The following is a 24,526-nucleotide window of genomic DNA, read 5'->3' on the forward strand; positions in this document are numbered from 1 at the left end:
CACAGACAGAATGCTGGACAACAGGCTGTTTAAGGAATCAGGCAGGACAACCCCATGTCTTTAAGAGGGCAGAGTAACAGCCTCTGTTGTGAGCCGAGGGCACGACAACACCCATTAATTATGGTTGGAGAGTAGGGCAACACTTCTAACTCAGGTAGAGGCAAGGCCCCAGCCCCTGTTGGAGGTATAGGGCCTGACACCATCTCCTGCAACAGGTAGAAGACAGAACAGACACTCCTGCCCAGGCACCCAGGGGCAGGCAGCTGATTGGAAGGACTTTCCGCTATAGGCAGGAGGCAGGAAACTTGTCACAAGCAGCTAGCGGGCTAAGGCTAAGAATCTCCCTCTCCCCTGGGGCCAAGCCGAGGGTGCACCCATCATAGGCTGAGGGCCAGGTCGCCAGTGTTGTGAGGAACTCCAGGTGGCCTCTGTCAGGCCCAAGAGCTGGGCCTTGACCTCACCCAGAGGCAAGTATAAATGCGTCACCACCCCTGAGCCTACATGAGCGAGCTGGTTGGGGGAGGGGAGCCCACAGAGCATTGTTGGGGTTTGTGAGGTGGAAGCGATGTTGTGTGCACCTCAGCTGCGAAGGGAAGGGGGAGACAGGAAATGGGTGGGGGGAAGAGGAAGCTTGAGTTGGAAAGTCAGACAAAGAGGGTAACACAGAAACAAAGGCTGAGAGATGCAAAATAAAAAAAGCCTACAGAGTGACACAGAGCCAGGGTCCGGGCTGCAGGCCCCAGCTCCCCTTGCTGTGACCCTGAGCGCTTTAGAGTCCATCTCTGGACCTCAGCATGATAATAATAGTACCACTGGTGACAGGAACGATAAGCAATAAATAGTTCCCATTTACTGAGTGCTTATGGTACATTATCTCACTTAAGATGCACCCAACTTCTTGTGGAGTGAGAATTAGCATTTCCATTTTAGAGGTAAAGAAACAGAGTCAGGGGGCTGGCCCCGTGGTGGCGTAGTGGTTAAGTTCTCACACTCTGCTTCAGCGCCCTGGGGTTCGCAGGTCCGGATCCTAGGCACAGACCTAGCACCATTCCTCAAGCCATGCTGTGGAGGGGTCCCACATAAAGTAGAAGAAGATTGGCACAGATGTTAGCTCAGCAGCAATCTTCCTCAAGGAAAAAGAGGAGGATTGGCAACAGATGTTAGCTCAGGGACAATCTTCCTCACAAAAAAGAAAGAAAGAAACAGATTCAGAGGTTAAGGGACCTCTTCAAGGTCTGATAGAAATAAATGGTGGAGTTGGCTTTGAACCCATTCAGCTGCCCATTTACCTAAGTCACCTTCCATGAGAGTGATTTAGGATTTTAAGTTCTTCCCTAGTTCTGATCTTGATAAAAATAGAGAGAAAGAGGCTGGCCCCGTGGTGCAGTGGTTAAGTTCCCGTGCTCCGCTTTGGCCGCCCAGCAGTCACAGGTTGGGACCCTGGGGGAGGACCTGCACGCTGGTCAAGCCACACTGTGGCGGCATCGCACAGAAAATAGAGGAAGATTGGCACAGAGGTTAGCTCAGTGACAATCCTCCTCAAGCAAAGAGAGGAAGATTGGCACCAGATGGTAGCTCAGGGCCAATCTTCCTGACAAAAAAAAGAGAGAGAGAGAGAAAGAGCTGGAGCTGTGGAGGAGATGGGAATCCATCAGTCCATCTCCACTCCCACCCCGGGCTTTCTCTCCTGCAGTGGATCCCTGGTCCCAGCAACAGACGACATACAGCGACCTTGGCCCTGAATAAATGAGGGCAGAGACCTTGATGGGAAGCAGAAAGGGCGTTTATTGAGGAGCGTGGGCTCTATGAGCAACTCCCCTTCCTCCCACACACCCCCAGCTGGGCCAGCAGTGGGGACAGGATGCTAGCACTTTGTGCTCCCAGAGAGCTGAGTGCCGCCCCATCCCCCACCCCCGCCAGGTGCTGGCGCCTCTGGGGCACCCCTCCTTTCTCCCTTCCCCAAGTCGGGTAGGGAAGGGGTAGCGGGCCCCAGGAGGCATGCAGGTGCCCCTCAGCAGAGGGTGAAGCGCCGCGCGCTGATGTTCATGCGCGTGAGGCCCAGATGCCGCAGCGGCGGGGCCAGGGCCAGGCCAGCCCCCGGCTCCAGCTTCAGCTCCAGCTCCGCCTCGTCCAGCAGCTCCTGGTGCAGGTGACAGGCTTGGTCCACCTTCAGCCGATGCAGCTGGGCCCGCAGTCGCAACAGCTGCCCAGCCAGCTGCCGGTCCTGAGCCTGCATCTCCCGCTGCGGCCGAGAGGGGGCGTGAGCCGGCTGGATCGGCCCTCAGCGGCTAAGCGCCATTCTTCCCTTCCTGGCAACACCCTGGGTCTTTGCGCCGGCTGAGTCCTCCCCACCCCCTCTCATCTCAGCTTGCTCCCTCCCTATCTCTCAGATCTTGCTCCTCTGCACTGGTGGTTCTAAAACCGGGCTAAGGAGCCATTATTAAGCAAATACAGGTGCCTGGGGCCCCATCCCAAATCAACCAAGCAGAATCCCCCATTTGGAGCCTCCACATGTTTATGTTTGCACATGTTGGGTTAAGAGCCACTTATTCAACACTCGCCTCAGATTCTGCCTACAGCGTGGTTAATGCCTCCTTTTTCACTTCGTTGTACTTTTGAGGTATAGCAATTCCCAAAGTAGGGGAGGCCATGCCCTCTCCACCTATAACTGGTGGCCCCCAAGAGCAGGGCTCTGTCCCCTGAGCCACAGGAGCACAAGGTCAGTAGGTTGGATGGAATCCTTCTTCAGCATGGCTCCCTGAATAAAACACTGGACAAGTCTATCCCTGGCTCCTCAGCCCCAAGACAGAGCTCGAGGTGTGGGCAGTTGCTGGAGGTGGGGTCCATTCTCATCCCCTCCCCACACCCGTGGTCTTGGGTCCTAAGGAAGACTGGCCCCAAGGCCCTTTGTAAGGCTGCTTACCCCACCAGACTCACCAGCTCCCGTCGGAGCCACTCAAGGGCAGAATCCATTGAGTCAAAGCCGCAGATTGCCCCAGGTCCCCCGGGCTCAGGTCTGGCTTGGGCCCTGCGCCAGGCCTGGCTCTGGACCCGGGCTGTCCACTCCAGGTATGAGGGCCGCCGTGTCTGCAGCTGCAGCTTGGCTGTCAGAGCCTTCACAGAGTCCAGGCTCTCTTCTTCCTCATCCTCCTCATCTTCTTCACCCACTGCCTGGAATTTCAGTGGCCCCAGGGACATGGTGGATTCTGGGGTGAGTGACAGGGCAAGGCTACAGCTCTGGGATTAGGGAAAGGCTGGCAATATTGCCCAGGGAGAGGTGGCAGAAGCGGAGGGTGAAAGAAGTGTGCCAAGGAGTGTATGATGGTGAATGTTCAAGGTGGGTCCCGGAGGCTGAGTGTGGCAGGGTGGGTGAATAGATGAGTGTGGGAGGCTGAGTGTGCAAGGGCTGGGATTTTCCTGAACTGCTAACCCAGGAGCCACGTGATGCCCATCCGGGTGGGAGCAGGAGGAGCCCTGGTCCTCTGGCCCCTGGGATGAATTTCATTGTCTTTGCCCAGAAGGAGACACCCAGTTCCCAGAAAGGAAGTTGCTCCAGGATAAGGAAAGCATCATTCACACCAGAGTCTTGGCCTTCTTCCCAAGACCCAAGTTAAGAGAGTGAAGAGGGGATAGGAGGCTGACTAGCTGCCCCGTGTCCTCACTCATGATACCTGCCCTTCAGCAAAGGAATAGTGTCCAGACCCTGGCCTGGGAGTCAGGAGACCTGGGTTCTGGTGCTGGCTCTGTGGGGCCTTGGACAAGTCACTGCCTCTCTGTTGGGACAGATGGATGATTTCCAGCTAAATTCTAAGGAACTTTAGGTTCCTTTGGAAATCCCTTGAGGACTGCGAGTGGGGTAAGGACAGAGCTGTGGATGGGCTCCTGGACCTCCTTTCCCCGCCCCTCCCAGGGCTCCAACCAGAGCAGTTCCCTTTTTAAAGTTTTGTATTGAAATATAACACACACATAGAAAAATCCACATATCATAAATACACAGCTTGATGAATTCTCCCAAACAGAACACACTTATGTAACCAAGCAACAGAGAACTACCAGCATCTAGGAAGCTTGCTTTGTGCTCCTGGCCTGGCACTACTCTCCTAAGGGTAATACTATCCTAATTTCTGAGAGCACAGATGAGTTATGCCTTTTTGTATACTTTCCAGTGGTTCTCAAACTTTAGCATGCATTGGAATCACCTGGAAAGCTTGTTAAAACAGATTGCTGGGCCCCACTCCTGGAGTTTCTGATTCAGTATTTGTGGGGTAAGACCCGATAATTTTCATTTCTAGTGAATTCCCATCCCAGCTGATGCTGCTGGTCTGGAATTTTACAATTTGTACCCTTTTATGTCTGGTTCCTTTCATAGAGCAGTTCCAATTTTATGTTTATATTATGAGAGTCCACCTATGATTTCATTTTTTTATTCGAAAGGGTTTTTTTTTTAGGAAGATTAGCTCTGAGCTAATATCTGCCAATCTTCCTCTTTTTGCTGAGGAAGCCTGGCCCTGGGCTAACATCCGTGCCCATCTTCCTCTACTTTATATGTGGGATGCCTGCCACAGCATGGCGTGCCAAGAGGTGCCATGTCCACACCCGGGATCCGAACCGACGACCTCCCACCCCCAGGGCCGCTGAAGCTGAACGTGTGCACTTAACCACTGAGCCACCGGGCTGCCCCCAAAGAAGGGTTTTGCATACACAGGCATGCTCACATGCGAGCGCGTGCGGGGGCACACACACACACACACACACACACACACGAGCCTGGAACCTAGTGGACAAGAAGGCCCGAGGAAGGCAGGAGTTTGTCTTAGTCTTCTCAGTAATCAGGACTTAGGGAAGTGTAGGCACCAATGTTTAAGAAGTGAAGGAATAATTGGATGGATGGAAGAGTCCTCCAGTAAATCTGTTTAAACCCTTGTAATTGGCCAGCTTGAGTGTGTCTCTTGCCAGACTGAAAACCCTATAAGCAGAACTTTCCTCAGTCATCCTTGGGTTCCAATACCAAATATAGGGCCCAGCTCAGTGTATGGGCAATCCATATTTGGTCAAAGGATGGAGTGAGAGGAGATGGGGCTCCCTAGGGCAGGACTAAGCCAGAAATGGCCCCCATAGAGGGCGCCCTCAGGCAGGGACTTCCAGCTGTGGTGGAGGAGGGGCACCAGCTACACAGCTGCTTGCATTTAAGGTGGACCAAGGGATTTTCCCCAGGCAGCCTCAGACATAGGGGAGGAAGTACAGTTCCCAGTTTCACACCCACGCTTTCCACCAGGGTACAGGAGAAGAGACGATGTTTTTCTTTCTTTTTTCAGTCAGCGGGAATGCCAGCACCCCAGAGTTTAAAAAAAAGAAAAATAGTGAGTGCCTCCTGCGACTCAGGCACGAGGTAAAGGGCTTTAAGTAAGATTATTCTCCCCATTTCACAGATGACGAAATTGAGGTTTCCTAACAGGTTCTGGCTTGGGTTCTCGCTACCTGGTGCTGGCAATAGAAGGGGGAAATTCCTGTGAAACTGTGCGATCTCTTCCACCAAAGGGCCTCCTTAACAGCTGTCCTGCCGGCGTCGCCAGCTGCCCAGCCAGTTCCTGTCCCTTTCGGAGCCCGCGCTCGCCCCGCCTGAAGCTCCTGGAGTCTGCCCTTCTCCTGGGCCCCAGGCCCACCGCAGGCGGAATGGAGTTCTCAGAGCTGATCCGTACTGGCCGGGCCCAAGCTGAGCTCCTGCGGGGCCCTGGGGCGCCCCCGCTGCGCGGCACGCTGTGCGTCACCGGCCACCACCTGCTGCTGTCGCCAGGGCCCCAGGCGACTTCAGACTTGTGGCTGCTGCTGTTGCGTAGTGTCGACTCCATCGAGAAGCGGTGAGACGTGGCGGGGGCGTCCCCGCAGTTGGGGAGCGCGTGGCTCTGTCCGGAGAGGGGGAAGGGCAAGCACAGTTGGAGCTGGTACCCCCCTGCATAACGTCCAATCCTAAGAAACTCGTTTCTCCTCCCCTGGTGTATGTGCCTGGGGGACACTAAGCTTAAACCCGTCCGTCCCTAGGGTCGCGGGTGACTCCGGCACCATCACGCTGCGCTGTAAAGACCTGCGAGTGCTCCAGCTGGACATTGAGGGCGTGGAAGCGACGCTGGACATTGCCCGCTCCATCGAGGTATGCCAGGGGTGCACCTCTTAAGTGACCCTTAAGCTACCGTTATCCCGTAACGAGGGGAGTAAACAGGGGCTATTGCACAAGGGGACTCAGCATCCAGTTATCCCAGGGCACAGCTAATGTCAAGGGGATGCAGGGTGGTCTGGAGTACGTGGAAAGGCGGGAGCTGCAGAGAGACTAGAAGGGCGCGGGTGAGATGATTCCGATCTTTTTCATATGCCCTGACTTCCTTCCCCAGGCGCTGTCCTCCCTGGAATCGGTCATCACCTCCTTTCCATTCTTCTACCGTCCCAAGGGCTTGAGATTGGGCGACGCCTGGCACTTCCACCCGCCCGAACACCACTACAAGCGAGTAGCTCGCGAGGTGGGCGCGGTCGTGGGGGCCAGGGGATGCTAGAAGGGCCGGGCCTGGAGGGGGCGCGGGGACGGGGCACTCACTGGGTGTCCTAGACCTAGCCTTCGCCCCTCCCTGCGCTGCAGACCAACGCGTGGCGGCTGAGTGAGGTGAACGAGGACTTCAGCGTGTGCCCCAGTTACCCCCGCGCCGTGATCGTGCCTCGCGCGGTGGATGACGATGCCCTAGCGCGCAGCGCCCGCTTCCGCCAGGGAGGCCGCTTCCCTGTGCTCAGCTACCACCACGCTCCCAGCGGAACCGTGAGCCCCGCCCTCCCGACTCCGCTGCTCCGACCCACTGCCTCTCTCCTTGGCCCTCTTCTGCACTGGCCGGCCCAACTCGCGGCTCTGCTGCTGCCCGAGCTCGGGCCCCATCCTGGCCGGGCCTCATCCTGCCTCCAATCGGCCTGGCTCCCTCCGCTCAATCCAGCCTTCACAGTCTCTGACCCCGCCCCTCTCCTTGGTTTGGGAGTCTTGCCTTTCTCTGGCTCCGCCCCCGGCGGATCTGGGCCGCTGGAAGCCTAGTCCCTTCTTTGTCAACCCAGGACAGGCCCACGGTCTTCTCATCCGGTCCCTCCCCTCTCCGGCCACCACCCACACAGACCTGGGTCCTACGCCTTGCGGGTCCCGCCCATAAGGCTCCTGCGCTCCAGCCCGCCCCTGCCAGCTCAGACCCGCTGCAGTGTGTGGACCTGGCCTAGGGGCTCCCAGAGCGAAGTTCCTGAACCAGGGCTGGGTGGGTACGGCTTTCGAGCTGAGTCCCTGTCCGCAGGTGCTGCTACGTTCCAGCCAGCCCCTGACCGGGCCCCAGAAGCGGCGCTGCGCTGAGGACGAGGAGCTGCTGCGAGCTGTGCTGGCGGGGGCTCGCCCTGGGGCCCGGGGCTTCATCGTGGACACGCGTTCGGCCCAGGCCGCCAAGCAGGCCCGCATGACTGGCGGCGGCACCGAGGCCAAGGCCGCTTACCCTGGCTGGAAACGGCTGCACCGGCCCATGGAAAGGTAAGGAGCCTTCCCATCCTCTCCCAGGTTCTCTCCTGCAGGACTCTTCACGGATGTGGGGGGTGCGGGGTGGGAGGTGGGGTGGGGGACATGTCTTCCAGGAACCTTGAGGACTGTTAGGCCTTTCTTGGTAGCCATCCCACCAGGTGGGCACCCCACTTGCACACCCCCGCTGACAGGACTCTACTTGCTAGGCACCCCAACTCTGCCTGGAAAGAAAAAGCAGCTCTTTACATTAAACTGAAAATATCTTCCTGGAACAACCTCACCACACACACACACAAGCTCCTCCCCATTAGTCTCCTGTACCTGCACAGTTGTATCTGTCCCTCTGTCTCCATGTGATGGTAGTACCAAAAGGAGGTTCTGAGGGAATTTTTGTGCTTTGAGGAAAGTGGACTGCTCCCCTATCCAGACTACAAAACTCTGTTTATTCATTTCTTCCACCGACACTGACTGAGCACAGGCGCTGAGATGGTGGCCTGAACAGACACGGCTGAGATCAGCAGTAAGCAGGCAGTTAGAATTCAGTGTGCAAAGTAGCCTCACACAGGAGGTGCCCCTCTCTTAGGATAAGTGATCCAGAGAAAGTTTCCCTGAGAACAGGATGCTTCAGCTGAGACCCGAAAGAGAAGGAGGAGTTAGCCAGAGGGCTGGAGAAGGACATTCCAGGTGGTGGGAACTGCAGGTCTGTAGGAGCAGGGAGCCTGGTCATTTGTCCTGTTTGGGGAACAGCAAGTACTTCAGTACAGTGGGAGTGTAGAGAGTGGGGTGGAGGTGGAGATGGGGCTAAAGGGGTGACAGGGGCCAGAGCGAAAGTCTTGAATGCCGTGATTATGAGCTTAGACTTTATCCTACAGGCCGTGGGAAGCCACTGAAGGCTTTTAAACAGGGCTGGAAAAGTCTCCATTAGATTCTCTGGCTGGAGGTCACTAGTGATCTTGAGCAGAGCACTTCCTGGGAAGTAGGAGCAGATACCAGAATCCCAGGAGTGTTTCTCTGGTCAGACTGGGGCTTCCCAGGGAGTACCTCGACAGAGTGGGCGACTTCAAGGGTACTGTGACACTTCCATCAACTTGGGGTTTTCTCCGCGCATTGTTTCCCCAGAGGGCTATGTGACCCTTCCCCAGGTGATGCTCTTCCCCTCCAACAGACTAGGTCTTCCCAAAGGGTCTTGGGTGTCTTCCATCAGATAGGGGAATCCTCAAGAATACTGAATCACTTCCATCAGATTAGGTGGGCTCCCCAAAGGGTCCTGTGTCCCCCTCACCAGATAGGTTCCTCTGAGGGTTCTGTGTCTCCCTCACTGCTCTGGAGCACTTGTCCCCAGGCTGTGCTCACCTAAGCTTGGGCTGGGGGAGGGATGACCAGACTCCCATTTGTGCAGGGGGCGGCCCCTCCAAGAGAGCTTTGTGCGCCTGGTGGAGGCCTGTGGGGACCTGGAGCAGAGCATGGACCGCTGGCTTAGTCGACTAGAGGGCTGCCGCTGGCTGGCACATGTGAAGGAGGCTCTGAGCACCGCCTGTCTGGCAGCACAGGGCATGGAGAGGTAAGGTCCCCCCACCCCCACCCTAAGACAGCGAACAAGACGGGATGGGCAGGACTCTCAACCCCTGGGCACAAAACCATGTCTCAGTAAGCAAATACAGCCTAGAACTGGGCCCATTCTATTCCTGGCCCGGCCACCCCAGGCAGGGAAGGTGTGGCTGCTGTTGATAAGCCCTGGGTCCACAGGGAAGGGGCCTGCATCCTGGTGCACGGGGCTGAAGGCACAGACAGCACCCTGCTCGTGACTTCACTGGCCCAACTCATCCTGGACCCCTTGAGTCGGACCATGACTGGATTCCAGGAACTGGTGGAGCGGGAGTGGATCCAGGTAACTGGCCACCTAGCCCCAGCCTTACCCCTCCATCCAGAAACCCCGCTTCCTTGTGCCCATCACTCTGACCCCTCCCCAGGCCGGCCACCCCTTCCAGCTGCGCTGTGCCCACTCGGCCTTCTCCCACGCCCGCCCCAAGCACGAGGCACCCACCTTTCTCCTCTTCCTGGACTGCGTGTGGCAGTTGGGTCGCCAGTTCCCGCTGTCGCTGGAGTTTGGGGAGGGGCTGCTGTTGGCGCTGTTTGAACACGCCTATGCCTCCCCTTTTGGCACCTTCCTCTGCAACAGCGAAAAGGAGAGGTGAGCTAAGGGGGTATCAAGGTGGGTCAGGGGGCAGGCACAGGACAGGTTGGATACCTGCTGCATCAGCCCCTTCCTCCCTTAGAAGGCATCTTCCTCTTCCAAACGGGCTTGTCTTTTAGGAAAACTCTGCCTCCTCTCCTGCCCTACCTTCAAATCTCACACTTCCCCCTAACTTCTACAAACCCAGAGATGTATGGGTCCAAGGCCAGTCCTTCAAACCTACCCACTCTGTCCAGAGCCAAGAGCAAGTGCACCCTAGCTTACAAACAAAGACTGAAGGGGAAAGTTGTTGCAAAAATACATCATTTCTGGGGCTCTCTACCACCTTGCAGGGTTGATTCTAGCGAAGCGACCTTTAGAATAGAGGTTGAAAGCTGAGTCAAATTGTTTGGGCTCAAATTCTGGCTCTGTGACTCACCTGCTGGGTGATCAGAAGCAAACCTGAGGGGCCGGCCCTGTGGCTCAGTGGTTAAGTTCGAGTGCTCCACTTCGGGTGGCCCAGGGTTTCGCCGGTTTGGATCCTGGGTGCGGACATGGCGCCGCTCATCAGGCCACGCTGAGGCGGTGTCCCACATGCCACGACTAGAAGGACCCACAACTAAGATATATAACTATGTATTGAGGGGATTTGGGGAGAAAAAGCAGAAAAAAAAAGATTGGCAACAGTTGTTAGCTCAGGTGCCAATCTTTAAAAAAAAAAAAAAAAGAAGCAAACCTGAGTCTGTTTCCTCATCAGTAGCCAGGAGAGGATCATAACAGCCACTGGCACATAGTGGGCCACAAGTGGGAGTTATTTTTATTATTTGGTTGGCTTGTTGCATATGCTCCCAGTAAGCCCCCATAAGCCATCTTTCATCAGAGTAAGATGTGGTCGGGAGGGTTCACTCCTCTCCAAAAAGGTGAAGATCGTGGTTAGTTATCTTTTGTTGCTTAGCACCCCGCCCCCCACCCCGTTGTTTTCACTAACTCCACTAATGGATCATCCAGGTTAGAAACTGTTATCTTTATATACCTCCCTCTCCCCATCCTTCATATTTAGCCTTTCTCCTAAGAATTTCTTACTTAGTCCTCACCTGTCAAAGCCCCTAATCCAAACTCTTTCCTTTCCGAGAGGACAATTGGATGATCACTGCTCTGTCTCCACTTTCATTAGCTTTTTAAAAACTCATCAGTTCACACCTATCATATTCACAGTGGGCCCTTTCCCACTTTCTTGCTTTTGCTCGTGCAGTTCCCCCTCCTGTGTTTCCATGTTTTTGCACATCTGGTGAACTTCTGCTGCTAGACCCAGCTCAAATGACACATTCTGAATTAGCCTTCCCTCACACTTTCAGGCAAAGCTAAGCAGAACTCCTTAAGAACTCAGATTTTGTCTTGTTCCTGCATTATTCTAGTGCCCAGTACAGGATCTGACTGGCAGTAACGTTTGCAGGAAAAAGGAGACGTTACCACTGCCCCGGGGTGGCTGTCACCCTACTAACCAGCCCTCTCACCCTGGCCCCCCGTCCCCCAATCCCAGAAAGCATAGCTGAGTCTGGAAACTCACTCCCTCCAGATGCCTGTGTGAAGTGAGGACTCGAACACACTCCTTGTGGTCTGGGCTCAACCAGCCAAAAGAGCAACGGAAACTCCGGAACCCGCTCTACGTCCTCAATCCCTTGGCCCTCTGGCCCTCTGTGGAGCCCCAGAGTCTGCGACTGTGGCAAGGTGACCCCCCCTACTCGTCCTTCTCCCCTGGGGAGTTATCGCCTCTGCTCAGCTTCCTTACCTGTCCTCCTCCTCCTCAGGCCTGTTTCTGCGCTGGACCCGCCCACCTGAGCCTTCAGAGGCAGCGTGGGAGAAGGTGTGGCAAATAGTGACAGATAAGGAGAAGACAGAAGGCTCTCAGCCAACAGTGTCAGCCTCTGAGCCCCAGCCCTGAGCGCTGGCTCCTTGGATAGTGGCTGAGACGTTCCTGAGACCTCTCCAGGACCCTCAGCACCTCTGGACCTTGGATGAGGGTGCCTGCAACCCAGCCTAGCCCATAATACTGAAGTTCCAGGTGGGAAGTATTCAAAGTGAAGGGAGAAGGTCCAAATAATAAAGGCATCCATGATTGGCATCAGCTCGCTGGGGTGTCACTGAGAAGGGAAAATGATGAAACAGACCCCATAAAACATCTGACCAGAAACAATTTATTCCCAAACTGATTTACTTCTCATAGTCCAAAACTTTCCGGGAGCCCGGGCCCAGATGGGGATCCAGCTTCTTAAGCCTCAAACTCAAATTCAAAGTACTGTGGGTCGAAGTAGTGGATGCGGACATAACCATCTTCTCCGCCACTGCTGTAGCTGGAAAGAGAGAGCCAGGGACCAGTCAGATACCTGCTCTGGGGGAGGCAGGCCTGTGGGGCAGGGCATGGGAGAGGGGCGGAGACTGGACCTGGGCCGAGCTCAGCTCCCTTCCCTGGGGCCCTACCTCTTGCCATCAGGATGGAAGGCAACACTGTTTATAGGCCCGAAGTGGCCCTTGACTCTTCCAAACTCTTCTTCAAAGGCCAAGTGGAAGAACCTGGAGGAGAGAGAGTGGCGAGAAGGGACAGTTAATTCACTCCCCATGTCCTTCCAAAACACTCCTCCTACCACTTCCCAAATGCAAACTGTAAAGTGGGGAACCTGGGGTAGGGAGAAATGAAGGTGAACAAAATAAGATGAAGTTAGGGGAAGATTGGACCCAAATGTCTGCTTGACCTCCTTACTAGCTAACACCTCCTTACTATGTGCTGGACGGTGCTCTAAGAGCTTGACGAAAATGAACTCATTTATTTAATCTGTACAATCCTATGAGGTAAGTATATTTTTACTGTCCCCATCACACGGTCAAGGATAACTGGGCACAGAGAAATACAGTGATGTGTCTAGGGCCTCAGAGTGAGCCTGAGGGTTCATGCTCTTAACTGCCATATTGCACCCTTGTCACAGGAGGGCCACAAAGCTGGCTGCCAATGAAATAAGAGAAGTCTCCTCAGTTCTGTGGTTTGTGTCCTTTATGAAGACACCCCATGAGGTCTGGGTTTAAGAGAGCTCCCTCTTCCTTTACCTGGCCTCAAACTTGCCAATCCTGGTGGAGGTTGTGGTTACATCCATGGCTTCCTGGCCACCACCCAGCACCACCTGAAAGGAAGAAGAAACTCTAGACAGGCCCAAAGGACACAGAAGTCCATTTTCTGTTTTTTCCCCCCACCCCATAAGCTTTTAAAATCTCCCATCCCAGACTGGGAGGCTACTGAGGGCAGGGGACAGATACTTCAGCTACCTCTTGCCCTGTCCCTTGGGACTTCCCAATCATCCAGCCTTGTCACTGTTCTGGGAATCTCCTCTCTGCCCGACACCATTCCCATCCCCGAGTTTGTATGTTAATTGCTAGACAAACATCTCGATCCTGAAAGCATTCGGAGGCTTCAGCAGGAAGCCCAGGTGGGCTTCCCTTACATGGTCATAGTTGGGAGAGAGAGCAGCTGAGTTGACAGGACGTTCTGTCCGGAAGGTCTTCTGGTGTTCAAGGGTTGTAGAGTCAAAGAGCTGGAGAGAGAAGGCAGGGGAAAAATCTGTAAAAGGAGCCTTGGTGGGGGAAGTCAAGGAAGATGAGAGCCATGCGGGGGGTGGGAGCAGCCCCGCCAGACCCCTTGTTTGGGCTCACCTTGGCTGTGTTGTCCTTGGAGGCAGTGACAAACATGGTCATGTCCCTGGATAACTGGATGTCATTGATCTGCCGGGAGTGCTCCTTAACGTTCACCAATACCTCTCCAGACTGGGGACGGAAGAGGGAGGCTCTGACCAGCCCGAACCCCCTGAGCCTCATTGCTTAGCCAGGCTTCTCGACTGCTTTTTGTCCCAGCACGGGGAGGGGAGGTCTGGGTTGGCACCGCGCAAGCCCAAGCATCCCCTGAATCAACATCTTCTCTCTCTCCCAAACCCAAGCCTACATCCTAACCTGGCCCATGCGTACAAGTTTCATAAACACTGCTAGTCCACCTAGGAAAACACATGTTTATCATGATAAATCTATTCAACTACTAATTTGTCATCATATTATAAGGGGTTAGCAGTTTCCATTTATTCCTTGTTTCAGTGAATATTTATTGAATGGCTACTATTTGCCAAGCACTCAAACAACTTACTTCATTTAACCCTCACAACAATCCCATGTAGTGGGTATTTGAATGGAAATTTTAACAGGAAAAAACTAAGGTTCAGAGAGGTGGGGTGACTTCTGGGGATCACACGACTAGTAGGAGGCTGAGTGCCGGAGCCCGTCCCCCTTCCCTCCCAGGGTCTTGGTCACAGTCCACGAGGACTGCTGCGTGTCTGTCTTTCCTCAGGTCTCCTCAAAGGGCCATTTCGTCTCCTGATTTCCCTTCCCACTAAACAACCTGCTAGACTGTGCAGCACAGAGAGCAGAGTTTTAGACTCTGCCCTTAAAAGTACTTCTCTGTGCTTCAGTTTATCTAGAAAACAAGATTACTAACAGCCCACGGCCCAGGCTCACGCTAAGGGTACTGAGACGGTGTCTTATTTGACTTTGTTGTGACAGCCATCTGGCCTATGCTCTGTAAACAGTTGTTACACGACTAAAAGGCCTTGAGCGCTGTGCCTCACATATAGTCGACCCTCAGAAAACTTTCATTTCCTTTCCTTAATTGTTTTTACCTATTCTGAGAGAAGGACGTATTTTTGTCTCCTCCATCAATTTGGACACATGGTAGGGATGTATCTGGCTTCTACATTTTGGGGAACAAGTACCAGCTTTGCAGTCAGGCCTGCCTGGGAGGCACAGATCAGCTCCATTATTTGCTGGCATCAAGCATTATTTATACCTTTGACCGTGGTTCCTGTTCCCTTCCTGTAGGTAGGCATGGTGACTAGTGAACCACACGGTCAGTGCTTGCTGTGTGACTGGCTAACCTTTATGGTGTTCCATTCCAGCTTTCCCTAGAAACTCAGGCACCCAGCTCAGAAATCTGAGACAGCCTGGACTTGACCCCTTCCTTACCCCTCCATCTCATCAGTCACCCCTAGATATTTCTCGACTCTGTGAGGTACTCCACCATCCCCATGGCTACTTGCCTAGTTCAGGTCCATTTTCTAAATTATAGCTTGCAAAAGCTTTCTCAAGAGAAAATCTGATCATCAGTAAACATTTAAAGATTCTCTACTGTCTAAAGGAAAATCACAACTCCTTACCTCCTGACACTCAAAAAAATCTAGTCCCTGTCCACCTTCCCCAACACTGCATTCCAATACTAGACTCTTTCCTGAAGAATCCATATACTCTCTTAACTGAGTGCCTTTGCATGTGCTGTTCCTTTTGCCTGTGAAATGTCTTTCTCTTCCTGCTTGAAGCTCCATTTACTCTTCACGGCCTACTGTACGTGCCAGCTCCTCTGTGACAAAGGGCACTTGCTGCACCTGGTTGAGACCTCTACGGTGGTCTCAATCTGACTCATGTGCTAGCCGTTTGTGAGTCTGTGTCCCCCGGGGCAGAGCCCACATCTGATTCACTGCTTTGTCGTCAGAGCCCAGCACAGTGCCAGGTACTCAGTGGGGGCAGGAAAATGCTTAATTGTGATCATTATTAACATATCCTGAGTACTCTGTGACAAGTTTTTCAAACACCTGATGTCATTAGATCATTGAAACATTTTATAGAAAACGGGCTCAGGGAAGTTATGTAACTTGCCCAAGATTACACAGCTAGGAAGTGGTGAAATCTGTATTTGAATCCAGCCCTTGCTCTTAACCACTGTGCCATCCTGCTTCTCGAAGGGAATCATTCTGGTGGGCTCAGGCCCCACCAAGCCCCTTACCTTGGCACTATACTGGTTGAGCTCTCCGCCCTCGTGGCCCGCGATGATACACTCCCCTAGGGGTCCCCAAACAGCACTGGTGATCTTGGAGTCGTTGCAGGGGATCTTCATGTAGGGCTCGTTGTTGTCTGTGTGGGGCAGCAGCTGTCAGGCCCTGGGCTCCGGAGTGGTACCCTTCAACTCAACCCCAGCCCTGGCCTCAGCCCTCACCGATCTGGCTCGGATCCCGCAGGTCAAAGAAGCTCACAAAGCACTGGTAGCCCATCTGCTTGTCCGTGGAGAACATGATGATGTTGCCCCCAAAGTCAAAACCACAGGTCCGGACAGCTGAATTGGTCTTGAGCAGGGCCAGCTGCTTCCCTGGGGGCAGGGAGAGTCTGGGCTACCGCCTGCCCATTGCCATCACAGGGAGGACACTACCCCTGCCTATTGTCACATCTCACTGTTTCTCAGGCTCTAGTGACTCCAACCCACCACCTCCTCTTGCTCACTGCTAGGCTTTGGCTCGAGTCTCCCAGACCCTCCTCAGACCTCCTGCTCATGCGGCACTGCTCACAGTGGGCTGCAATATATCTGTTTCCCCCTCAGAATACGCTCCCCCACAGCAAAGGTCTTGCTCTAATTTCCCTGTGTCCCCAGTGCCCAGCATACACCCGGCATGGAATTGGGTGCTCAGTAAATATTTACTAAACAGAGCAGCTTAATAGGCTCCCCCGTCTTTAGTTTCAGTTCTTTCAATGCTCCCCACTGCTACCTGAGCTTGCTAAAACTAAACACAGACCACCATTCTTCCCTGCTCAGGGATCTCCACAGCATGCCAACTCCTACAGAACAAAGCCAAGCTCCTGAGTTTGGCACTCAAGGTCTGTTCTGGCCCTAGCCTGCCTCATCTTCTCCACTGACGAGCTATTTCATCCCTCAAGAAGCAGGAACTCCTGCCAGATCAGATGACCTGGACATGACACTTGCCATGCTTTTATTCCTGTATGTGCCAAAGTGATGACCTCTTTCTCATCCTTTAATCCCCAGCTCATATAACATTTACCTTGGGAAACCTTTCCGGGCTGCTTCCATCCCCCTGCCAGGCAGTCAGTTACTTGTCTCTGGCCTTCCACTGTGCTCTATGCTTCCTCTCCCATGGCTCATATCTCACTTGTAGTGCCTCTTTTCTCAACTGTCTTCCTTATTTTCTCATCTCTCTCTTGTTCCCTAGCTAGGAACCATCTCTGGCCTTATCTCTATTTCCCCAGAACCTGTTCACTTAGCACACTGTAAGTCCTCACTGTGTGCTGAAAAAGTGACTAACCCAGGCTTACCTGTTTCACAGTCCCAGAGACGACAGCTGTTGTCAGCCGAGCCAGTGAGGACATGCTTGGTGTCCCCTGAAGACGGTGTTAAGAAACATGACTAAGTTCTCCTGAAGCCTTATCCACCTGTCAGGCCAACTGAATCACTGCTCTGCTCAGCCCCAAAGAGCTTTTCTTCCTCTCTCTTATGTCAGAGGCTTCTAACCTCCTCATCCAGAACTGGAACTTGTCCTGAATGTTCCCCCAACCACTGAACAAAGGGAGTAGGAGGTTTCATTCTCTAGACCCACAATAGCACCCCAAACTCCCAACCTCCAATTCAGCAGCCTTTCCATTGCTGGCAGACCCTGGGAGCATAGACTCAGAGCAAACACAAGGATACAGTCAGCGTCCACACACCACACAGCTCCAGTATGGCCCATGTAGGTGCCCAGCCTCTCACCATTCACGGAGTACCATACGTTGACAATCTGGAGGAGTCAATGACAATGTGACAGGATGGGAACATCCCAGGCAGAGCAAGGGCCTCCTATTTCGCCCCAGGAACCCTCAGCAGCCTCTAGCTAGGCCAGATTCTGCTCTTTCCTGCTCATCTTTTGGGAAACGGCAGGTTGCTGGTAAAAAGACCAACTCCTGGATTCTTCTCCTTCCTGCAGGTAAGCAGCAGGGGAGTCAGGAGGCTTGCAAAAATGTCTCCATCTGCCACTGTCCCAGCCCTCCCCCAGACTCTTAAACCCTCGGAAGAATAAAAGGTCAAGTTGAGTGCCAGTCCAGAAAAACAGTAGTCTTGGTGTCCTGTCCAAGTGGGAGCAGGTGGTTGTAGGGAAGCCTGGATTCCAGTCCTTGCTCTGCCACTGTCTCACTGTATCATCTGAAATACAGTGCTTTCCCCCTCTGAACTTCAGTCTTCCCCTTTTACAGTCTTCTGCAAAATGGCCGTGACAATAATGCCACTTTCAAAGGGTAGCTGTGAGGCTCCAATAAAAGGATTAAGGAATTTGAAATATAAGTGACTAACATTAATTAGGCACTCATATGCACCAGGTACTGTGCTAAGCTCCTTACTCGAATGATCTCATTTAATCCTAAAGACAATCCCATGAGGGAGGTACTATCAGTACCCATATTTTACAAAAAGGGAAAGTTTAAGTTTAGAAAAGTTAAAGGACACGCTCAAAGTTGCATTGCTAGTGGATGCAGGGGTCAGGATTCAAATCAGGTATTTGGCCCCAGAGTGCCCACTTTTACCATTAGAGTTAACGTCATCCATATGAAGGTGCCTCAAAAGGCAGTACTGTGAGAGGGTGTTTACACTCAGTGAATGGCAGGATGGGGCCCTGAGGGACTGGCTGAAATGAGACCAAGGACACCTTTCTTAAGTCCTCTGTGTCCCTTGCCACCCAAGGATCAGCTTCCCCCTTCTAGAGGTGGTTTGTTCCCCTCTCCTGGTAGAATACTTTTGTTCTTCCCAGGAATGGTCTCCTCCTGGTTCCCTGAACGAGCTGACCCTAGTCCCCGTCCTCATTCCACAATGGTCTCAGTTTTCTTCTCCTCGGCTACTCCCTTCTTCTATCAACAACTGAGTTCTTTCTCACCTTTCCTGGTAGAATGCTCTGGCCCACCTACCCCCAGCATGGTCACTTCTCAGAATGGGGCGCTCTTTGGTTCCCATCTCGCGGCAAAACTGGCTTGTCCACCCATCGCCCTGCCAGGATGAACTCGCCCCCTCCCGGGGCCCTCCGCGTGATCCCGCCAGCCCGCCCTCCGGCCGACGCTCACAGGGTCCTTGGCCACCGTGAAGAGGAGGTCTCCCTCGCGGTTGTACTTAATCTGCGTAATGGACCGCTCATGGCCCTGCAGCAAGATCGGCTTCTGTGGGGACAGGACGGGAGAGTCAGCGCCCAAAGTCGGCCCCTGCCCAGACCCGGACCCCTAGGGCAACACCCCCAAGTCAGTGGAACTTACCATCCCAGCGGTGACGCGAGGAGAGCGGCAACGTGAGTAGAACCGGAAGAAGCTTTGGGGCGGCTTCCGGATTCTGGGTCTCCGCCCCTTCGTTCCCGGAAGTGGAAGGGAGAGGCGTTGCCATGGCGGCGTCTCTCGGTGGGTAAGACGCCCCGCCCCTCCGTGGCTTCCCGCCCCTCTGTGGCCTTCCCGAGCCCCTCCTGGAGTTCGTTTCCTGCTCCACTTCCACCCCCACCTATCCCCGGCCCTTGCTACAGCCCCTAACCCCGGGCTTCTGGATTCATCTCCCTGGCCCTCCGGGGTCTGTCCTACCCGCCAGTCGCACCCGGGGAGTCAGAGAGCGAAGGAGGGAGGCGGGGGCAGCTAGCTGGGGATGGGAGGCCTGGAGAGGGCCAGCAGGGATGGGCGGCCGGATGAGGGCTGGGCCCGGCGGGTGGCCATTTGGGGGTGGAGAGGGGTCACTCGCATCTCCATCCAGGGCAGGTGCTGGCCTTGGTGCTGGTGGCCGCTCTGTGGGGTGGCACCCAGCCGCTGCTGAAGCGGGCCTCCTCCGGCCTGCAGCAGGTCCACGAGCGGACCTGGGCCCGGCAGTTGCTGCAGGAGATGAAGACCCTCTTCTTGAATACTGAGGTGCGTCTGTGAAAGGCCCTTCTCTCGAGGGAGCCGCTAAGAATTGGGTCACTTGAGTCAAACAAGTCTGGGTCAGAATCTGCACCCCACCATTTACTCGCTAGAAGCTCATGGACAAGTCAGTTTCATCATCTGTAAAATGATAACCATTTTATAGGGCAGTTGTGAGGGCTAAGTGAAGTGAGTTACAGGGCCTAGTACATAATTAGTTCTCAATCTATGGCTGCTATTATTAATACTTTATTATTGTCATCCCCCCAATAGACCTTTCCAGAAGGAGGGTGTGGGGCTCAAATTGGCCCTGGGGAGGGAGGATAAGGGAGGATATGGAGAACTCCCTCTGATCCCAGTGCTGCCAGTCTGTGCTAGTGGGAAAGACAAGACACAGACACAACCACCTCTCAGGGCTAAGGGCTATGGAGAGGTGCAGATAGTTCAGAGGAGGGAGGCTGGAGCTAGGGGACTTGGGAAAAGCTTCTTGGAGGGAGCGACAGTTGGCACTCAGGGACTTGCAGGATGGGCGGCATGGGAACTAGGAGGGCTGAGGGAGAGGGCGTTCAGGACAAAGGCATGGAGTTCAGTCAGTAACTTTCCCTCTGCCCTGGGAGGGTCCTTTTCAGAAGGCTTAGCGCTCCCTGGGCCCTTGTAGCTACCCCGCCCTCCAAGGAAAGGCATATCTAGAAGCTCAGACAGTGCTGCTCAGTCAAGCAATCACACTGACTGCAGATTTCGTCTGTTTCCAGTACCTGATGCCCTTTTTCCTCAACCAGTGTGGTTCCCTTCTCTACTACCTCACCTTGGCCTCAACAGGTGGGTCTCTGGCTTAGAACTGCTATGCTTGGTGGTGGAGGCCACCTGGAAGAGTCACTTTGGGGAGGGAGCCTGAAACACCTCATTCCCAGGAGTGAGGGCGAGCCCACTGTCCCTGGTTCGCTCTGTGCCCTCTTCTCTGAGCAGTAGGGGCACAGTGGGCTGGCTATGAGTACGCTGTCAGGCACGAGGGTTGGTTTGAAGCCTGACAGTCATGGGCAGCAGCAGCAGAAGAAGGAAGGTTCACCTTGCTGTGTCGAGGGCTGGCTTTGACGCTTTTGCTTCCACTGCGTGGTACCTGCTTGACCTTGAGCATGTCCCTTATTTGAACCTTATTTGGTTTTATACAATTGGCCTCCCAGCATTGAGAGGATTAAATTCAGTGTATGAGAAGCATCTAGCAGGGTAGCTGGTGCACACTATAGGAGCCCAATAAATATAAATTTCCTTTCCCCCATTGTTTGTTGACTGCCCTCTACTACATCAGATACTGTGCTAGTTTTACACATTGTATTGAATTCTCAACATGACCCTGTGAAGCAGACATGATTATCTCCATGTAGGAGATGAAGTTACAAAACTATGGGCAGCTTATTTCGTCTCTAAGTCCCACAGCATGTCAGTGCAGAAGGGTTTGAACTCATCTTACTTAAAGATTATGCTCTTGAACTTTGCTGTGAGAAGTCCCCCTGTGGTGGCTTCACCGCCCCTGGAGTCTCATCCACACCCCCCGGGGACTTGAAGAGAGTTTGGGCTCCAAATAGCTCTGGGGAGCCCCTCAGAGGCCATGGAAGGGCAAGGGGCTAGGCCAGCCTCCAGACCTACCACCTCAGCTTCAACTAGAGTCACTCCACTTTCATCTCTTTTATATTTTGGGCTTCTCGTGAGACTTCATTTAAAAGAAAGTTTGAAAGCCTTGGGCTCTCCCTGCTGTCCGAGAATGCTGAACCCTCTGGCCAGCTGACTGCAGTTAGCCATTTACCAAGTTTTGAGCCAGTGGCAATTTTAGGATCCTGTTATCTCATCACCTACTTTGCCTCTGTCTTTTACCATCCACCCATTCTAATAATCAGAACAGTGGTCACTATTTATTCAGCATCTACTTTAGCCAGAGACTAATACATGCATTATCGTTTTTCATCTCGCAACAACCCTGTTGGAAGGAGATGCTGTTATCTTGCTCTGGCTGTTTTACCTTTGGGGAGCAGGCTCGGAGTGTTTGAATGACCTAGCCGAGACTATATAGGGAAACCCAGCTCTGCGTCTCCAAGGCTCTTGCTCTTCCATTGCCCCATGCTGCTTCCCTCCCCCATCTGCTGTTGTAAACCAGTGGTTAGCAGCCACAGCATTCAACAGAAAGTGCGTAAGCTTAACAAAGCAGCTCTGAGTAGGTAGGAGTTGCGTCAGTTTCTTGGATGGGTAATGCCAGCCATGGGGGAGCCTCGCAGGGGAGGAGGAGCAAGACAGTTCTGTAAGGCAGGTGAGGCCTCGGAGTGCTGGGAAAGAATGTGTTGAGGAGCGAACAGGAGCATCCTGGTGTGCCTGGCAGTTAGGAGTCTTGTAGACAAGTAACTCAGCTCCTGACGTATCCATTAGTTTTTTTGTTTTTGTTTTTTCGGTATGTGTATGATAAGAACACTTAACATGAGATCTACCTTCTTAAATTTTAAGTGTACAAAAATTAAATGTAATACATTTTAAGTTCACAGAGTTCTTAGCTCTATTAGTCTTTTTCAAGTCTGCTTATTGCGAGTTAATCACTCCTAGGCTCTGGTGACCTCTACATAAGGCGCAGCCCTGTGGGGCCTGTCCTGCACAGGTACCCGGCCGCCTACTTCTGACATTTTTTTCTTGTCTTTTCACTCCGTAAGGCCCAAGCCTGAGCTGAAACAGAAACAAAATGCACTTCCCCTGCTCCTTTTTTTTTTTTTTGGAGGAAGATCAGCCCTGAGCTAACTACTGCCAATCCTCCTCTTTTTGCTGAGGAGGACTGGCCCTTAGCTAACATCCGTGCCCATCTTCCTCTGCTTTATATGTGGGATGCCTACCACAGCATGGCTTGCCAAGCAGTGCCATGTCCACACCTGGGATCTGAACCAGCGAACCCTGGGCTGCCGAAGTAGAACATTTGCACTTAACCACTGCGCCACCATGCCGGCCCCCCCACCTGCTCTTTTGGTTTGTCTATATCCATTTAGTTCAGTAAGGGCACAGCCTTGGGAGTCAGGCAGGCCTTGGTTTAAATCTTCAATTTGCCTTAATTTATGTGACTTCTTTGAGCCTTTGTTTTCTTTATCTATGCAAAATGATGCTAGTGCTCTTCTTGCAGTGTTGTTATGAAGATTAAATGAGATATGTACACAAAGCACCCAGCACATAAAATGAGCTTAATAAACAGGAGCTGTGCGTGGTATTACTGCAGTCATCCTGCTGCATCCTTTGGGCTTTGGGTGCCTGCCTGTCTGGATGTCCTTGAGATCTCAGGAACTCTCTTTTTTTTTTTGAGGAAGATTAGCCCTGAGCTAACATCCGTGCCCATCTCCCTCTACTTTATATGTGGGACGCCTGCCACAGCATGGCATGCCAAGCGGTGCCATGTCTGCAGCTGGGATCCGAACTGGCGAACCCCGGGCCTCTGAAGCAGAATGTGTGAACTTAATTACTGCACCACTGGCCGGCCCCAACAGGAGGTCTCTTTGAGTGCAAAGACCTCATCCTTACAGAAAACCAGGGTGGTTCCAGCCTTTGTAGTTCAGGTCTTCATGCTGTACTTCTGAGGGAGCATGGAATTTGGAGTCAGGAGACCTGGGTTTGAAAGCTGAGCTTTGCTGTCACCTCTTCTGGGAAATGGAGTCCTGAGATATTTTTTTAAAGGTTGCCTTGGGGCCGGCCTGGTGGCATAGTGGTTAAGTTCATGTACTCTACTTCGGTGGCCCAGGGTTTGTGGGGGTTCAGATCCCAGGTGTGGAGCTACACATCACTCATCAAGCCATGCTGTGGCAGCATCCCACATACAAAATAGAGGAAGACTGGCACAGACGTTAGCTCAGTGACAATCTTCCTCAAGCAAAAAGACGAAGAGTAGCAACAGATGTTAGCTCAGGGCCAATTTTCCTCACCAAAAAAATCAATAAAATAAATAAAAGGCTGCCTTGATAATGAAATGAAAGTGTTTTGTGCTTAGAAAGGCATTTTTGCATCTCAGAGATTCTTTTCACTCTGATCACTCAGATCTGACCCTAGCTGTGCCCATCAGTAACTCTCTGGCCATCGTCTTCACACTGATTGTTGGCAAGGTCCTTGGAGAAGATATTGGTGGTAAACGTAAGTCAGGCCACTGCAAGTGCGGAAAGCAGCTACTTGGGCCTTGCCACCCCTCCTTTAGTCCTTTCCCAAAGCCATCTCCCAAGGGCGGGGGAGGAGAGGACCTTCCCCCATCCTGCCCCTTTCCTCTGCAGCTCTCCTGCTTCCTTGGGGCCATCAGAGTTCCCTTCCCTGGGGCCGTCTGGGGACAGACCAAATCCGAGCCCTTCCCTCAGCCCTGCACCAGCTCCTCCTGACACGGCTGGGCTCAGAGCCCCTCATTTCTGCCCATCCTCCCAGGAGCATTCGCAGGCATTGTGCTCACCGTGGCAGGAATCACACTCTGCATCACAAGCTCGGTGAGCAAGACCCAGAGGCACCCATCTACCCTTTGAGTGGGCCGATACCTCCCTCCAGCTCTGCTGTCTCCAGGAAGCCCCTGGGCCATGAGGTGCAGGCAGTGAGCAGAGGGACCTAGCACTTCCCCCTGAGCCTCAGCTTCCTCGTCTCTTACGGGAATAACAGCTACCTCGTGGATCACAATAAGAGAACAAGAGTGAGAGGATTTTGGAACTTTCAAGTGCTGTTCAATGTCTAGGATTTAGCACAAGAGACTTCACACTTACCCTCAGCAACCTTTCTGCCTCAGCAGCTCTCTTCCTGCTGTCATGTCAGGCCACTAAGGCCCTAGCCCAGCCACTGTTACTATGGCCTGATCTGGACTATCACAGCAGCAGGGTTGATGGACTGCAGAATCCCTGCTGCATGGAGAGGGCCAGCTTGGTTCTTTGAGCCAGAAATGCAAACAGGAGGCCTCCAGGGCTCAGAGAGCATGCTGGCTGAAGGGAGAACTGAGGGGAAGAAGGCGCACTAGAATGGCAGATGTAAGGGAGAGAGCCGTCTGTCAGCCTTGCCTGTCCCACCCATGCGGTGGGTGGAAAGCC

The 24,526-nt window shown here is 53.3% G+C and overlaps 4 protein-coding genes across 4 annotated transcripts; 2 read left to right on the forward strand and 2 right to left on the reverse strand.

Annotated features, from left to right (window-relative positions):
• Window positions 1-1,772: 1,772 nt before the first annotated feature.
• On the reverse strand, window positions 1,773-3,445 carry FAM167B (family with sequence similarity 167 member B). The gene is made up of 2 exons (XM_046662676.1): window positions 2,938-3,445; window positions 1,773-2,242 (listed from the first exon to the last, which is right to left on the reverse strand). The coding sequence occupies exons 1-2, from the start codon at window positions 3,196-3,198 to the stop codon at window positions 2,012-2,014; spliced, it is 492 nt and encodes a 163-aa protein (XP_046518632.1). The 5' UTR covers window positions 3,199-3,445; the 3' UTR covers window positions 1,773-2,011.
• Window positions 3,446-5,271: 1,826 nt separating this feature from the next.
• LOC124239169 (myotubularin-related protein 9-like) lies at window positions 5,272-11,826 on the forward strand. Its single transcript, XM_046660618.1, has 10 exons — window positions 5,272-5,858; window positions 6,040-6,148; window positions 6,387-6,512; window positions 6,629-6,802; window positions 7,314-7,540; window positions 8,928-9,089; window positions 9,275-9,416; window positions 9,499-9,719; window positions 11,278-11,429; window positions 11,510-11,826. Exons 1-10 carry the CDS (start codon window positions 5,674-5,676, stop codon window positions 11,641-11,643), a joined length of 1,632 nt encoding a protein of 543 aa, XP_046516574.1. The 5' UTR covers window positions 5,272-5,673; the 3' UTR covers window positions 11,644-11,826.
• Window positions 11,827-11,880: 54 nt separating this feature from the next.
• EIF3I (eukaryotic translation initiation factor 3 subunit I) lies at window positions 11,881-18,994 on the reverse strand. The gene is made up of 11 exons (XM_046660624.1): window positions 18,840-18,994; window positions 18,654-18,746; window positions 17,257-17,344; window positions 16,884-16,949; window positions 15,778-15,927; window positions 15,568-15,695; window positions 13,401-13,511; window positions 13,193-13,282; window positions 12,801-12,874; window positions 12,180-12,272; window positions 11,881-12,052 (listed from the first exon to the last, which is right to left on the reverse strand). Exons 1-11 carry the CDS (start codon window positions 18,840-18,842, stop codon window positions 11,971-11,973), a joined length of 978 nt encoding a protein of 325 aa, XP_046516580.1. The 5' UTR covers window positions 18,843-18,994; the 3' UTR covers window positions 11,881-11,970.
• Window positions 18,942-24,480, forward strand: TMEM234 (transmembrane protein 234). Its single transcript, XM_046660631.1, has 5 exons — window positions 18,942-18,977; window positions 19,318-19,469; window positions 20,213-20,279; window positions 23,511-23,603; window positions 23,883-24,480. The coding sequence occupies exons 1-5, from the start codon at window positions 18,962-18,964 to the stop codon at window positions 23,975-23,977; spliced, it is 423 nt and encodes a 140-aa protein (XP_046516587.1). The 5' UTR covers window positions 18,942-18,961; the 3' UTR covers window positions 23,978-24,480.
• Window positions 24,481-24,526: the final 46 nt, after the last annotated feature.

The sequence above is a fragment of the Equus quagga genome, chromosome 5 (assembly GCF_021613505.1).
Source record: "Equus quagga isolate Etosha38 chromosome 5, UCLA_HA_Equagga_1.0, whole genome shotgun sequence".
In the NCBI taxonomy this organism is placed as follows: Eukaryota; Metazoa; Chordata; class Mammalia; order Perissodactyla; family Equidae; genus Equus; species Equus quagga.